This window comes from Hylaeus anthracinus, unplaced genomic scaffold (genome assembly GCF_026225885.1).
Source record: "Hylaeus anthracinus isolate JK02 unplaced genomic scaffold, UHH_iyHylAnth1.0_haploid 12002, whole genome shotgun sequence".
In the NCBI taxonomy this organism is placed as follows: Eukaryota; Metazoa; Arthropoda; class Insecta; order Hymenoptera; family Colletidae; genus Hylaeus; species Hylaeus anthracinus.
Window position 1 is genome coordinate 7659212 of NW_026534349.1, and position 17671 is coordinate 7676882.

The following is a 17671-nucleotide window of genomic DNA, read 5'->3' on the forward strand; positions in this document are numbered from 1 at the left end:
TAAAGTGAAAAAGTGTCTTGTGTCCAAAACTATTCGAGATGAAACCGATTAGTACAGTGATTATTGAACTAAAAGCGTCGTTGAAATTTCTTTCACGTTGTCTTACACGAAACCGATGTGCCTTTTTAGTAAATTTCGGCAATTAAGTGACCGATGTTACTATACTTACTGTTGATAAATATGCTAACATCCACTTTTTAAATAGCTTCATATTATTTTAACACTTTTAATTTTTATATCAATAAAAATAGCAATTGCAAACGTGAAATACGATATTTTAATTAAGTCAACATTTTATTTTAAACATGTTAGACGTCATTCGAACGATGATGAATTGATTAGTGTGAATTTCGACCTCTATTCGATTTATATCCATTATATGTCCCATTGTGGTACGCTGTGACACTTTGGCAACATGGTGGTCTCCCCTTGCGTGAAATCGGTTCATCTAGGGCGCATTATACGCGCGTGAACGCGTCATTGTTAAGTCTGGGTTTAAGTCCAAGTCGTAAATAGTGTTTGTATTTTCCTCGACTTTCTGATATCTCAAGATTTGCGAATTTTTACATTAGTAATTAATTCATTTCTCCAGTTTAACTGGTTACAATAACTTGGTTACAATAAGTCTCAGCCTAATGGCCATTTCAATTTGTGACAAGTGTAAATACACAAAAATATACAAAGATGTACATAAACGCATACATACCTACAGTCTAGTAATAATACTATCCAGGTACACCAACAAGGTATTCTATTTAACACTCAACACATCATGGTCGGTCGAATGACCGTTTTGAAATTTTCGAGTATAATTTTTCATATATTAGCTATAGAAAAGTGTCATGTGCCTTTATATTCGATCATGTTTAATTTAGAAATCAAAACACATTTCAACCTACGTTTCTATCCTTCATCTGTGCATATAAAAACATGAATTTTCATAAATATCCGCAGTCTAATCATCACCATTTAAAAACGCTTCGTTCCACACGTCATCGTCTTCCAATTTCTACCAAAAAAAATCTGCAATCGCGTAAATCAACAATTTGAGAAATAGTCGAGAAATTGGGGGAAGAGTCGCCAGCGAGCACCTTCGAAGGTCTATGCTGATTTCCCTGCCGCGACTGCTCGAGAAAAAAGAAAAAGGAACGAAAACGGAAGAGGGAATCTGGAGTAGCAGGTAGCGGTCGGTCGATGGCCTGGGCACAATAACGCCGGGAAGCGGAATAAGATATACGGCTAGGAAAGAGAATCCTCTCGGGACCCGAAAAAGTCCCGCAAAGCGGCTAACGAACGAAACAAAAAGCCCGTTGGCTGAACGGAGAAGAGTCGCGAGGCTGGCGCGTCCTCGAGAGACGGATACATTCAGTCCGCCAGATACGCGGCTGTTCTTTTCTTCCGTCGCTTCTTCCAACTCTCCCTCCCGTCTCTGCTCCCCGCTCCTCGCGGAATCGCATTAGCGCGACGGATCGCGACTTTTCTTTCCTGCGTGAAATCGCTAGTCGAGCTAATTGCGTTTCTCGTTCGACGGACACTCTTTTGCACCGGTTTGTTGGACTTCTCCGGCGATCGCGTTCCATACTCGCTGACCTTATCGGAAAATGAGTATCGAGCCTCGATGCCCGATTAAAAACGGTGATTCGAGCGGCGTCGGTATCGCACGGTTTCTTTGATCGCGCTTGTCAGCCTCGGCGCGACGGGCATTGCGGACGTGTGGAAATTGCCAATTATGCGTAGCAAGACGTGCAAAATTTCTATTGTGGGTGATTATGCCTGATAATTTTAGAGGAACGCAGCAGTGGAGATAGGAAAGATTGTAAAGGCACTTTCGAATAGTTTTCAGTTTCTGGTCTTTGCATTTGGAGCCATCTTCTTGCACGATCAGAAAATGGAATCGCGTTGTGTTGGAATATTTACTACGATTCAACATTTTATTTTACTGCAAATTTCGCATCTTCTTCTACTTTCTTGTAGTTTTTTTTTTCTGGAGATCTGCTATTTTTTTTTTGTGACTCCTTTGCCTACTCCTTGTTGTCCTTCACTTTTTTGAAGTTTTCTATGGGGATTTTATTTCACTGCAAAAACAAATGTACCGAAGATATATGCACAATGTATATATCTGTCACTGCAGAGTGAGAAAAGAGGAAGTTTATGCCAAAGAGGACCCTTCCTATAGTTCCTAGAGGCTAAATAGATGCGTGAAAAGTCCAGTGTATTCGGTTAGAAATTCTTTTATCTTTTTACGTTTTTTGAATGATTTAATATTATCTCATTTTCAGAGATTCAATTTATAAGGTGCGGAAATTAATTTCATATATCTATATTCTATCATTTATAACTCTTACTTGCTCTCCATTTTGGTGCATTACAGTGCCAACCCTCTAAGTCTCAACCTGATGGCCATTATAATGCATCTATACGAACTTTAGTAGAACAATTATTACAATTACCAAGTTGTCTGTTAGAAAAATAATAAAGAAAATTTTCTAATTAACAAATTTTGTATATGAACATACCTACATTGCAATGGTTATCATCAAGTCAAGACAGCTTGAAATTCTTTTATCTTTTTACTCATAACGTTTGTTTCTTAATCTTGTCCAGCTGCTCGTAGAGTATATCATATAGCATACTCTTGACATTTAGTAATAAAATCAAAACTTTTAATTAATAAAATTAGTATCTTATTCTTTCATTATACTCCATTTCCAGTACGCTGTATCGAATGGTGTACCTTCGGAATCATGCAACGTATTGTGACGTTAAGACTGTAAATGTTTATGCAATTTCGTATTCACCCCTAAATATTTCATTCTTGGTACTCGATCGCAACGAATCCCTTTCGAGGTAAAACGAAGATCCAACAGAAGAACCTTCGTTGTCGACTGGTCCTAGACAGTTCTTTACACCGAAAGGAGTAAGTTCCAGATTGACGACAATTCGTATGCCTCTGAGAATAAACAGAAGGATCCTCCGTTGGCTGGCGACAGTCTCGGGAGCCCCTAGCGTCACGTAAATGAATAACGACTGGGGTTCTTCTTCCTCTCCACCTGTCTCGCGTAGCGTCTTTGCATTATAGAGACCGCAAAGACACCGACTAGCTGGAACCACCCCCCTTTAGAACTGCGGGAACGTCTATTATAGGCAATCTCGAGGCCAGTAGGATTATCAAAATTACTACGGAAAAGAAAGAGTGCCGCGTTCGTCGAAAAGGGTTCGTCCCTTCGCGAACGGTTCTCCCTTTGTCGAAGAATCTCGCGACGCGTCGACCAACCCTCTGAATTCTCGGCAATTTCGTCTTTTCCTTCCTCGAGCCCATATCGCGTTTGTTGCAAACTACGATTGAAAAAGTTCCGATCAACGTGTCCCCGTCGGCTGCGAAAGGGTTGCCAGTGATCGCGTTTCGATACGTTTGCGATCACGGGAAGATGGTCCCACGGGTAGATTATAGATCATTTTCTCTCGTTAGTATAACAATTTCACCGTGGTTGGGTTCCATAAATTATTACGCTAGCTGGAGACTCGAGTTCTTGGAGAACTGCGACCATGGTCGGTGATGGGAATAATACCGTATTAATATCGATACCACGGAGATAAGTATCACTTTACATCGAGCTGTTTCGATACCTACACGCGCGCATCGATGTGCAGAGAAGTTGTTCGATGAAATGGTATCGTATTCTACAGTTCTTTTCGTGTAGACGTTTAGTGGTTACCAAGGGGAATAATATTAACGCAATTATGCAAATTTGAGAATAGAATAATTCGATTTGTGTCAGAAGAAGGTGCAAATCTTGAAATATATCACGAGGATGTTAATTGTTACAATTTTTGAAAGTATGTTATTTATCTGATATCTTGATATTTTCAAATGAATTAACTGTAGAAAGGTGATTAATTATGTTAAATAGAAATATTTTTTAGGTATTTGCTTCATATCGAATTTTGCCAAACAATTTTTATATTGACATATATATGCAAATATAAAATTATAATCGAGCGATCAAGATCATCAATTAAAATCACGATAACAATTGAATTCAATTATTTCTCAAAATAAATAATCATGTATCTGTATTCGATTTGCAATACATTTGAAATATATGACAAGCTCAAGTATTTAAGATGAATAAAATCTCTTAAATGTTTATAATATTATTTTTAATGGAAATAAAATAAAATAAAATTTTGGATATAATTCCATAGTATTATACTTTAATGAAATCTATAATAGCCTAAACACAGAACTGTAACTAGATATTTTGCAATATATTGAATAGTAAAACTGATGCATTTATTTAGTCCTTTCGAAAATGTACATTCGACTTCTATAAGTAATAGTATGTTGTTTCGCACCACCTTGAAAAGAGTGCGTGTAACTATTGTCGGTAATTATTGTCAGTAATCAATCCCCGCGACAAGTTTATACGCGCAACGAATCGCAAAAATCCGACAACGTGCCGTTTAATTAGCAAGTCGATGTTACCAGTGATGGCGACACGCTGATGGAGGCGATTGGATTAGTTAAATAATAAATATCGTTTTGGAATCAAGATCGAGTTAATTACCAAGGAGCACGCTATTGTTTGCACATCCTTCTCGGGCTATGGATACACCACCGCCCGTTTATTCGTGACTTTGTTGCACACCGCGTACAAAAGGAATTCTTGGTCATTTGAACATAAATTCCTTTTTCTTGTGCAATACACGATGACTTGGAAAACGGCTATGATTTGAGAAAACATTATCGAATACTTCTATTTGTTTGTAATACACTTTATATTCGTAGTTTCCTTATGAACTACATTCTTCGTAGAATTTCCTTATAAACTACATTCTTCGTAGAATTTCCTTATAAACTACATTCTTTGTTGAATTTTCTTGTAAACTGCATTACTTATAGAATTTCTTTGTAAACCCTATTATTTATAAAATTAGAAAAACGTGTCCTGATCTTTCCTCTTTCTCCAACTTAATACACGATCTAAAAACACAGTTGAAGAACCGCAAAACAGCGTACATAACACAGAACTAAAATACTTTTCAGCGGTTTAAACATTCGTTAAAAAGTGGCACAAAAAGAAGAGAGAAGAATCAGGAAACTCTTGGACTCACTCTAATAAATAGCGCGTACGGTATTATTACAAAAACACTCGCTAAAAATATCCCGTTTTGTTGCCATAAAAATGACATAAATGCTCGATATACTTTCACCAATTGAAAAAAAAGTTTCCTGGAGAAAGATTCCGTGCCTAGCATAGGAGGGTAGAGCTGGAAAGCAGGAATTCGTCATCAGGAACACGAAGTAGCTCGGAAACGCGTGGAAAAAGCGAGAATCGGAGGAACGGTTAATAGTCGGTGGGCTGCTAGTTGATGCACGATGCACTTTGCGTGACGAGCGTTCGAACCCTACTTTTCTCATTGTCAGCTGGGGGGGTTCGAACGAATTCCTGGGATCCGGTTGAGCGAGACCCGGCACGATATCTGCGGATGTATCTACATCGGAGAAAACACGACTTCCGCGCAAATCCTCGAGCCCCGAGTTCTCCGGTCATCGGCGTCACCATCATCCCCGAGGTCCAGCCCTCCCGTTGAGATCTCGCCCGATGCCCGATCCCTGCTACGAGCCCGCTTTCGGCTTGGCGGCCGCTCCTAATCCTTGTGAAAACAACCGTTTAATACCTAATCCATCACCCTGACCCGCCGCCAGCCTCGGGACTCGAGGAGGCGCTATTGTCTTTGAACCGTTCCGGATTAATTTGGCCGCTGGTTCCGTGGCTAGGCAGGTCGGTGACTAATGCACAACTCGGCTGAAAGTACAAGACAACCCCCTGGCTAATTGGATTCTGGTTCGAGGCTACGGTGAAACGTCGGTCCTGGACGATGGCGGGAACAAGGTGAACCGATCGTGGCGATGTTTACTCTTACAGTGCAAAAAGGCGATATGTTGTTCAATTAGAGTTATCGTTAGAGTTCGTCCGTTAAGCCTCAAAGATTAGAGTAACTAGAATGAATGTTAAAAACTACGGAGGATCAAACGTTGTGTAACTGTTGGCAAGATTAGGAGAAACTAAAACGATTAATAGTTAGGCGTATAATTCAATAATATAGTGTATAAGAAAATTCAACAAAGAATGCAGTTTATAATGAAATTCTACAAATAATGTAAATTATAAGGAAATTCTACAGAGAATACAGTAAAGGCCCCCCCCCCCCCCCACCTGTTTCTTTTTGATATTTCGCATACAAGGTACCCAATAATAAAAACAAATTCTCTAAAATAATTCCGAAACATCTATTCATGTAATAAACAACAAATACAATCAAAAGCATTCTTAGCATCCCTTATAATTATTTTCAAACATTGCCATCTTTCGTAAACTTTCAACTTAGAGTAAATTGTATTCAGAATTCAACTCTGTGCCAGTCGTATCGTGTGTCACCGCGAGCAAGCGTCCCATCGCGTTTGTAACTAGAAGGTCAATAAATCGCTATATTAGTTATCAGACCGATTATTCGTGGGAATCGATTTCGTTCACGTGCTACTTCGGAAACAGGGTGCACGTAGGTACGCCGCGCCGTACACAAAGGGAGCGAAGAACGCGTCGCGAGTTCGCAAATGACCCGTGTGAATTACGGTGAACCGTCAAGTTCCAGGTGATCGGTCAGTTTTCAGTGACTGCTTTGCATACGGTTGCTTCCTTCTTCGACTATAACCTCTCGCCAGTTGCGAAAGGTAACGAGAAGAATTGTAATATCGAGCGAATCTTTTTCTAAATTTACACTCAAATTTAATATATTTACTTTTCACACATTCCTTACTTCTTTCATACTTTTACGAAAGACTTCAATTTCACTCACATGCTCCGCTCATTCCTGATTCTTTTCGCACATTCTGTACATTTCTTGTATTCTACATTTGTTTCATACTTACTCAATATTTCACACATTTGAAACACATTTGAAACACATTTCTTACTAGATTCGATGAAGATTTTATATTATGCATGTATCTCATCACTCGACTGCTATCGAATATCGACTATTTATTATGCAAAAACATGGAAGGTATTAATGGTTTTCTATAGAGGACTGATTAAGTATATTAATTCTTCAATGTGGATATTTTTTAGATTTTACTGCAGTTCTATTTCTAGAAAATAAAATGTTACAAGAAGGCATCACAATTTCGAACTAAATTATTTTTATTTTAACCAGGTATTGTTTCATACATGAATCAACATAATTCGCAACGATCTTAAGTACATAACAAATCACAATAGGTACGAAAGGTATAAAAGTGTTGAGACTCTTAGTCATCTCAAAGAGAATTATTAACAGATGTGCAATATCTATCTTAAATAATAGTTTCTATATATTCACTACTTTTCTGTGACACAAACTCAATCTTCGTCTCAATTTTAATTTCGCAATCAATCTCAATTTCACCTTATCGACACCTCCTCGTGAGATCGTGAAGCGAGAAAATTCTCAGCGGTAATTTGTCTTTCCTTAGCCGCGTTTCCAGAACGAACGCGTTGACATTACGCCCGTAAATCCCAGACGAATCCATATAAACGGCGAAGAGAAATACGTCGCGTTAGATTGACGCGAATTGCCCTCCAGCTCGATACAATGGATTTACGGCCACGTTGGCATTGATTACAAACGCACCTAATCACAGCGTGTGATGCAACGACGGCCGACAGAAGTCCGTAAACCCTCGAGTTGCGTTCCCCGCGATGGAAGGTGGCGCGTTTAACAATATACAATTTTCCTTGCCACCGTTTGTAACTGGCGAGATGATATAGTCGAAGGAGAAAGCGACAATATGCAAAGCAGTCGTTGAAGTCTGACCGATCACCTGAACTTGACGGTTCACCGTAATTTACACGGGTTATCACAATCTTGCCGGAAAAGTAGGAACCACCCTGTATATAATACACCCTAGCAGTATTGGGTTGTCCAGAAAGTTCGTGCTAATTTTTAAGAAAAATTCAAAGGCAAGTTTGAATTTTGATACATATTTATTGAATTATATAAGTACCATTTTGTTCCAAAACCTTTTCACCTTTTAAGGGATACACCCATGTTAAATGTTTTCAACCATTCCAATATAAGCAGGCGTGTACCACCTACCAAAAATCGTCATGGACTTTCCAGACAAACTAATATAATATACAATAAAATACGTAAGTAATTTTCCCAATAATTAACAGAGAATCATCATAAACACTGTTTTTTTTCATTCTATAAAAAAAACTATCTTTATTTACTTGACTCATTTTTAATTAATTTTTTAAAACCTTCACTCTTCGTACCCACTTGAATTTCTATTGAACGAATAACGAGTAGAAAGATTATCTATTGCCAGTCGCTCGAAAATTATATCGAAATAAGAAATTTGCCTATTTCTGGCCATAGCGTCTCGACGAAAGTAGGACTAACGCGCAACGAGCGTGTCGCGGTGCTACCATAGGAAGTCGGCGAGGTTCTCGTCCATTTTTGCGCTCGTTAATGAAAATCTACGGTGTCGGTTCGCGATCGATCTTGCGACTCGTTGATCCTCGGGTTGAGGCTCCACGCCCCTCGAGCGTCGGTGACACGGGTAGCAATAAATCACGAGAATCATACAGCGTATGCGCCTGTGCATGTCCGGTTGCTCGCCATAAATTACATTAATTAATAGTTACGTTTATTATCGCGCAGCGGGGATGGTTCGACGGAGGCGCAGTCCCAGTGTTACGTTACGCGGATAATTCCGAGTTTCGTCGTCGACATCTCATTTGCGCATCCCACCCACACGTTAGGCTCTATCTAGGAGCTTTGGCGCCCAAAGCAACAACAGAATATTAGTTCGTTTACCTTTGGAGTTGTCCCACTTGAAATTGGACGTCGAATGGGAGTAACAACGTAGATTTTTATCAAATTTAGATATGTTGAAATCGTTTGTGATATTTGGATGTGAAAAATCAACGTCAAGGTGAACAATTTTGAAAATTGTTTTTAAATCATTTTGAAGAAGTGTCTTGTTTTTATACGAGGGACACGTAAAATTTAGGGAAAAATGAGAGTATGGCCTTGTTCCTCTTGACATATCCTCTTTATGGAGGAAGTTTCGAAAAGATGGAGATATTTAAAAAAGCTGATTGAAATTTATTTGTGTGAACACTGATCTGAGTCTTTACTCAATTTTCTACTTTTCTTGTAAAGAAAAATCCAAGTTTTGAGGTACAAGACGTGAATCGAGCCTTTCTATTGATTATTAATACGAGAATATAACAAGAAACAGTTCCATGCAGCTATTCATTAGAAACGCTATAACTTCACGAGTAATAACCAAAGCACACACATAATTAATTGAATTTTGTCATCCTTTGACACGTGTCCTTGCTCCTCTGACCCGTCCCTCCCCCTCCTTTCATCAAACCAAGATTTATGGCGTACGTTGTCGCGTTTGTTCGAAAATAACAAACGAGCCCCCGCTAGTCGGTGGAATGACAGAGCGGTTTGTTTGGATTTCTAAATGACTGTGTTACGTTCGAGGATTCACACCGCGCCGCATTACGGGCACATTGTAATTAGGGTATAAACATAATGGCCGCGATCGCGCCGACGATAGCGTCGCCGGCCGGGCACGATACGTTTACTCAGTCAGCGCGTAATTATTTTAACATTAATTTATAACAATTTCTCCTCTCTCCTCTACTTTAATTAATTACTCCGTGGTTAGCGGCGCGATATTGTTCGCGACGATAGCAATCGGTCGGCGAGTTACGCGGGATCAACGATGATTTATCAACGCGGGGAATCCGCTCGGTCCTTTAGGCGGGTGAGTTCGATGCTTCGTCGGTCCCGTATTGGACCTCTCCTCTTCTCTCTGGTTAAATATAATCATTTATTTATTTATTCGCATCTAAACGGGATGGACCTTGTTGTACAACATAGTTAGTGCTCGCGGAACACTCATTACGATTAATATATACGACTGTGGTGTAATTCCTCTCGGAATTATATGGGTGTTTGGTTAATTATTGTCTAAAACACGTGTGCATTTTATTTTGAAGAATTTGTTTAAGCGAGGGTAGTATTTGTTATGTTATTAGATATTTTACATAGACTTGTCTATAGTTTTATCTTGTACGATGCGAGTGTATGATTTCGTTGGTCTTTTGGGTTGTGAATTTTTGTATCTCTTCTTCCAATCACGACTTTCCTTCTGAAAAATGGTGAAAAAAAAAGAATCGTACATATATGTATATTGTACTTTAGCCAGTTACTTAAATTCATTTATCAAATTTATAAAAAAGATATAAAGCTATGTTTTACAATTACCAAAGGAATGTCTTAAAAGGCAAGTGTAATAATTTAATCACATGAGTGTATGTAATATGTAAAATGTACATGAAAATTCTTCTCTTAATAACAATTGAAGAATTTTTGATATACGGGATCGAGAGTGCTCGATGATCTCCCCTATCTCCGTTCCATGGCATACGGGTCAGATGTTCAGTTCCGAAGAAAACGCGCATCCTATTCGTCAGAACTTTCAACATCGGCTTACAATTAGCAACGCCTACGAGTGGACAAGTTCTACTAAAAGTGTTACTTATTGGTCGAAGCGCCGTCTTATCCAACCGACACGCAACTAATAGTGACCGCAGACGTAACGACTTACGGTACGATAATCGTGCCACTATCCTACGTGACCGTGACGTGGGACAAGTCGTAATTACAACAACCCTACGCATTACTATCCTATACTTTGCAATTATCGTTGGAACAGTCGTATCATTAGTTTCTTTTCGCGTACGTTCTTATTACGCACAGTTAGAGGTAAACTCGAATAGGGGAGAGTTACGAAAATCGCGCTAATTAAGTCGTTGTATCTTATATTTTCCTTTTTAGGACTAATTGAGACCGTTATTATTATGTGTTGAATCAAGGGCTCCACTTAGAGTTATTTCCTTTAGCACCACTTGATGATACAGACATCGCAAGAGAGTGAATTGTTGATAGGAATATAATTTCTATAGAGAGGTTCTAATTGTATTAAATAAACGAAAACAAAACTGAGTTGTCGGCATCTCATGACAATTCCCATTCATTCCCATTCTTCAAGACTGTTCTTAAGAGTTTATCGCAAATTTTAATAAAACTCAGCAGATTTGTAAAATAACCAATAATATTCAATGTTTCTTTTATTGATTTAGGCTTGTATCAAATGGATGCATTTGAATTTAAGCCATTTTTCATTAGAATTTCTATTTAGGATTAATTCAAGCCTCCATTATTACACTTTAAACCGAGTGCATCCCGAAAATCATAGTCAGTGCACGATGAGTGACCTCAGAGAACCTTATCTCGAGCCGCGTACAGATCAACCAGGCAAATATGTAGCTTTCTCTAGCGAGAGTGAGGTTCCAACCCGATCGAGTACGAATTCTCCCTCCATTTGTCACTCTGGGCCTTAGGACCACTCCTGAAGTCGCTCCTCTCCTTCGTGTCTCATCGTAATATCAATTGGTCGGCAAGTGTAACTCACCGTGACCCATAACATAAAAGAAGCGTCCCAGCTCGCAGAAGACCTCAATTGCCCATCCTAGGTCGTAAAGAAAGTGTCTGTCCCCACTTAGCTCCTCAAGCGCGTCCACCTTCAGGCCTCACTCTCGTTCGGGCAAGCTATACATGCGTCTTTGGTTGCCTTTGCGCTTTGGTCTCTAGACATGTGTATCTTTTAGCTAATGTTACGAGAATGTGCTTTAACATTAAAACTGAGCAACTACTTGCTTTGGTTAATTCATTTAACCTTTATAAGAAAGTAATGGTGACAGTTGAAAGAAAAATTTGACTTTTTTACAAGTATACACATTGGTCTTTCAGGAGAAATTACGTGGGAACGGTTGAATGGATTTCAAGGAAACTTTATATTAAGCTAAAGAAACATTAGGTATCGTAGATTTGATGCGTGAAACGTAATGGTGGCTGAGAGTCACCTCTCGAGTGCAAAGGGTTAATTGTGTTTTATGACTAATTTATACTTATTTATTTTATGATCAATTATATTCTAAGCTTGCTGGCTCTCAGGAATTGTGTCTCAAAGAAGCTTCATATTAAACTCAAAATTCTCATCTTAAAATCTTTCAATTAGATTCTGAGCAAATGAACAACAATGCCTCTTTGAATATTAACGCGTATCCCTATCAAATTAAGCAAGGACGTTTGCCATTCGTTTCTCGGTTCGCGTTCACGCCGGTGGTCAGGTTTCATTTGTATTTCTCTTTAGTTCGTACGCCACCGGTGACGAGGATTCTGAAAGTTGATGTTAGGGTGGTGCATGTTCGCAGACCTCTCGCCGCTGGGCGACAAGGGCGGCAGCCTCGTTGACGAACTCGGCGGCGGCGGCGGCGGTTCCCTGAGGAACGGCAAGGGCAAGAAGATGAGGAAACCGCGAACGATCTACAGCAGCCTGCAGCTGCAACAGCTCAACAGGCGGTTCCAGAGGACGCAGTACTTGGCTCTGCCAGAGCGAGCCGAGCTCGCCGCGAGCCTGGGACTCACGCAAACGCAGGTCAGTCTCCTTTTCTTTTCCCTTCTTTCCCGTGATCGATTCGCGCGAGGAACTGCCCAACCCCTCGAACGATCTTCTCACGTGCAACCAACGAAATTCATGCGCGCAACTCTCCGATATACAGGGTGGCCAATTAACTCATCAACCATGTGTTCGCCAGGTAATTTTGAGCTGAAGATGTCGCATACGGTCAGTCCCATAAGTATTCGCACCCTTTATGTCCATTGATAATTTGTCTAAATTAAATGACAGGTGTGTTGTTTCCAAACGAATTTTTCATTAGAAATATGTACATATTTATAATATACTTATGGGACTGACTGTATGTGGTTCTACGAAGTTGTGTTATTTTGGAGCAATATTTTTTTCCAAAGGTGGACTGAATAAGTGATAGTATGTAGATGATAAAACAAAATTTTTTATCTCGATTACAGGCTTGGTCCAACGAAAAGTACGGTTTTATATTTGCAATACGTGAGACAAATTTCCTTTTATCTTTTTAAGAATATTTTTCAAGGATCACAAAATTTTTAGAAAAGAATAACGTATATAGGTTCGACGGGTACAAAATTATTTACAAAAAATCCCTATAAGTCAAGTTTATATGGTCGATACTGGTATACACAATTTTCAAAACAGCCAAAGATGCGAGAAGTTTGAATTAATTTAAAAATGAGCATTACATATATTTCCTTTAATACGACACGTAAAAGAAGTTTGTCGAGTGTCTGACTGGACACCTTGTATATATCGGACTCGTCACGCGAATCAACGCGCGCCATGTCGTTCCGTGACTTCTTATCCCTAGAATTTATTGTATTCGCGCTGTTATCGCGGTAATTAGGCGTTGTCCGCGATGAAAATTTGATATGATTTACGTTAAAGGGGGTATCGTTAAGAAATCATTGGCGAGACGCACTGTTGGTACACCTAAGATTAGCAGAGACCGAACACATCGCAGAGTGTACCAAACACGACCACGCGGTAATTTAAATTTTTATGAGTACGTGGAAATTGAAGTAAATGCAGTGCTGCACCATAGCATTTCAGGTTAAAATAAAATTATGGTAGTATTTATTCAAACATGTTCAAACTTGTTAATAGCCCATTCTAATAGGCCATTCCAAAACACAAGACTGGCAGAGGTTTTTAGACAGAGATAAAATATTATCGAGTAGGCAGTGTATTGGTCCACTATAAAATTATGGAATTTTATTAGAATAAAAGTTCAGATTTGTTTATGCGGAGGATTTTGGTATGAGATCGCAAATTACTATAGAGTACGAAGTGCTAGCATCTTTTAAAAATAACTAAAATAAATGAGAGGGTTAAAATAAATTTGTCATGTGGTATTCTACTATAGTATTACACTGTTGAAATAGTACTATGGAATTTTGTTTAAACAAGTTCAAACCTGCTACTGAGTAGAACCTTCCTTAGAAATGACTAGAACCAATATGAGTGGGAAGTGCAGTGTCCCGCTATAATAGTTCAGATTAAAATAGAATTATAGGAATTTGTTGAAACGCGGTCATACCTGCTAGTAGATCTATCCAAGCATCACGATTACCAGAAGAAATAATTACCTATATGCCTACCATTTCTTATAGATAGTTGAAATAAAAATTACCAGGTCATGCAGTGATTCATTATAGTATTCCAATCACTGATTGCCAATTTAACGTATAATATAATTCATATTCCTATATAGTATTACTAGGAGATTGCCAGAAACTATAAATAAATGAAAGCTACCATACCTCAGGAATAGGTAAAAATAAATGATCGTGGGGATTGCAGTATCCCATTATACCACTCCTAGATCAAAATAAAACGACCATACCGCATTACGCTATAATATTCCATCGTCAAAATAGAAGTATGGGGTTTCGAATGTCGTAAACTGTTGTTTTGGCGAGGTTTTCGGGATACGGTACCAGCGCGTCTCGCGTTCACCCCCAGCTCGGTGAACCACGAGAAGATCCTGTTGCACGGACAGTCCAGTGTAACAGGAGCCTCGATGGACGGCATCTGTCAGCATTATCGGCACAAATGACTTTACTAAATCACCGATCCGCCACGCCCTGGACACTGGGGATAGGGTTGCCGTCCAGCGGCACCAAAGGGTGGAGGAAAGCATCGCGTAGTAACGAGACGCCCGTAAATCCTATTCCCGCGGACGGTCGCGGACTTTTTCAGCTTTCCTCCGTGGCGATGGGATCGCGCGATCGTCGGAAGACTTTCCGCTAATTACCACGCGCTTGGTTTCCAATTAACGATTTATTAGACCGAGCGGGGGTACCGCGGTCAAAAGCTAATTGGGCGCTGGTCGTCCAGAAGCCATGAATATCTCGCGATAGTCCCACGGTTTCCAATTAACGATTTATTAGACTGTAATCGTGCCTCGGGGCTAATTGGAGCGAGACTCCACGGGCCCGCGAATCTTCATTCCGGGCTCGCGGGTTGACGATTTATCGAGTGGCTTGGGATTACGATCGCCCAACGGTGGCAATTACACGTTCCGCCGTCTTATTCAATTATTCCATGCTGACGGGACGCGAAATCTGGAACGGAGCCTTATTCGATTCGATTGGTGTGAGTTTGCGTATTTGGTGATTCAAGAGTCGTGGAGAGGGGGAAGTAGGATTTCGAAGTAGCGATCAAAGACTGTACGAATCTTTAAATATTGAAACAAATTGCCAATTTTTTTTTCCTTTCATATTTAACGTCGCATTAACCTTTGGTTATTAGTGACTCTCTTTTATACGAGTGTTCTTATTGATAGATGTTGGTCCAAATACACAATCAAGTCCCATAAGTATTCGTATCCTCTACGAATATATCAATTTGTCATTATAGGTATATACTTATATAGGAAAATAATTAAGCTTGCCATTTAATTTAGACAAATATATTCAATAGAGATAGATGGTACATATAGTTATGGGACTGACTGTGTGGATCTTTAAAAATCTGAATTATTTTGTTAGTTTTTATACATTTTCCTTATCTGTTTACTTTTGTCTACGAATCAGTACATTAGATCTGCACTGTACATTTTGCCTCAATTTTTAGAACCACCTAGTATGATACGTAGGTTTGATTACTCGAGTCGGATGCAGTAAATGGCGACAGTAATGCCATCGGCTGCGAGTAAGATTAATCTCCCCAGAAACGACCCCTCGACCCCGAAGACGTCAAAAGGCTAAAAGGCTTTCTCATAGGTACGCACGCCGTGGTACGTAACCGAGTATCGCGTAATCACGGGATAACTGGCTGTCGTGGGTTGTTGATGTCGTCGCAGGGGGTCCCGGACCGGATAATTTCATTAGCCAGAGCACCGCGGGAGTCGGTTCCCCTCTCCCCATTGAGAGAATCGAGCCGCGACGCAAGTTGATGGCTGGTCGCGTCATGGGTCAGGTTGTTTGCAAAATAACCACGGAACGAGCCTTTTTCTCGTTGATTTTGAAAAGAGCATCCAATAAAATCGTGATAGATCCGCACGCTCTGTTCGTGAACGCTCGTTAACCCTAGGGGGGCGCCACAGGATTCTCACGACCGGATTCTTGGAGACTACTGGACTATCTATCCTGGTTACTTTGCTTTCTCGGGTTATCAATCGCATTGCCACGTTGCTAGTATAATATATTTACATTAAATTGGCATTTACTCGAGTGGTACTCTCTAATATATGGGGTGATAAGATCTGTTCTGTTCGTGAACGCTCGTAGGATTTACTTCTGGATTGTACATTCAAGTTACGTTGTTTCTTCAGATTATATCAATCGCCTAGGTTGATATAAGATGTAGAAATTATTATTATTAATTTAATTCCCTCTATCTTCTTCCCTGTCACATCTCTACCCCTCTACCCCTTTCTCTTCGTCCCTGTGTGTTCCACTCCGCAAAAAACAAAGAAATTCGTGGTAAATTAGAACTCGACATTAAAAACAAGCTTATACCTATATATTTGTTCATTTTAATTTCGTAATTACAAAGATATTCGATTAATTACAATGTCATATACATTTGTCTTCGGTTGTACGTCCTATAGATCCTTGAGATACTTGGTCCGTGGATATATTTCATAGAGGATTTTAACAAAACTTCCACTCGATTGTACTCTGATTGAATATAAATCATACGAGTCTATTTCGATTTAAATAAACCACCGCAATTTTATGAAAAACAATATCAAAATTTTGTAATTCACCACAGACCCTTATGGAACATACAGATTTTCATGTGAATTTTTCAATTTAAACCAAAGTACACTTTATAAGAGGTTGCTGAAAATTTGATGTATTATAAAAATTGAATACATAAACTAAAAAAAAAAAAAAAAAAAAAAAAAAGTCACAAGACCGTGCCGTTACCGAGATATGATTTATTAATACCTATAACTGGACGTAGAGAAGTTGCACGGAGTCAGCGTTGTTGCCACAATCATTTCTCGAGTATTACGAATGTATTCGTAGTTATGCGTATTGATGTATCATGGTCGCGTGTGAGAACAGTAAAACTGTACTTGTACAAAAGTTTCCATTTATACCGTTGAACGTCACTATCTCGGAACAACTACCTTAAACAACGTTTACGTTTCTTCGTTGGTTTCCCAGCACGGGGCAGTTGTTCCACGATAGACGCAGACTCCCAGTGCGCGAGGTATCTCGCAACACGCCGCCGACGGTTATTTCTGCGCTTGGCGAAGCTCTCCGCCACTAGCATGGAAGCCCTCGGCCGATGGATCTCTCCAGGGTGCAGCGTGCATAATCTGTAATCGGCCAATCAAGGCGTTCGAGCAAGCGCCTCTGCCTGTACTGTTGGCCCCTGCTACCGTCGCATCGGGTTTCTTGTCATCGCCAGCAACATGGCGCCTGCACTCCTCAGACTCTTTCATCTTCCATCTTCCCTTTGGTCGCTGGGTCTCCCCCTCCCGCTTACACGGTCTCTCTCTCTCTCTCTCTCTCTCTCTCTCTCTCTTTGTTTCTCTCTCGTTCACATGATCTTCTTACCCGAGAGCGGCTTTCCCTTTCCTCCCCGTTTCCCCTGGCGTTGAGAGTTCGCCACGGAAAACGACGAACACGAGGGTTGAAGGAG

At 39.9% G+C, this 17671-nt stretch overlaps 1 protein-coding gene across 4 annotated transcripts in view; it reads left to right on the forward strand.

Moving 5' to 3' along the window:
- LOC128891648 (homeotic protein distal-less) overlaps nucleotides 1-17671 on the forward strand; it is a 135894-nt gene that overhangs the window by 6888 nt on the left and 111335 nt on the right. For 2 of the 4 annotated variants that reach the window (XM_054151301.1, XM_054151302.1), the window contains exon 2: nucleotides 12330-12571. In XM_054151301.1, coding sequence (XP_054007276.1) covers nucleotides 12330-12571 — 242 coding nt within the window. The remainder of the gene's footprint in view (nucleotides 1-12329; nucleotides 12572-17671) is intronic. The other 2 variants (XM_054151303.1, XM_054151304.1) reach the window with 1 other exon arrangement.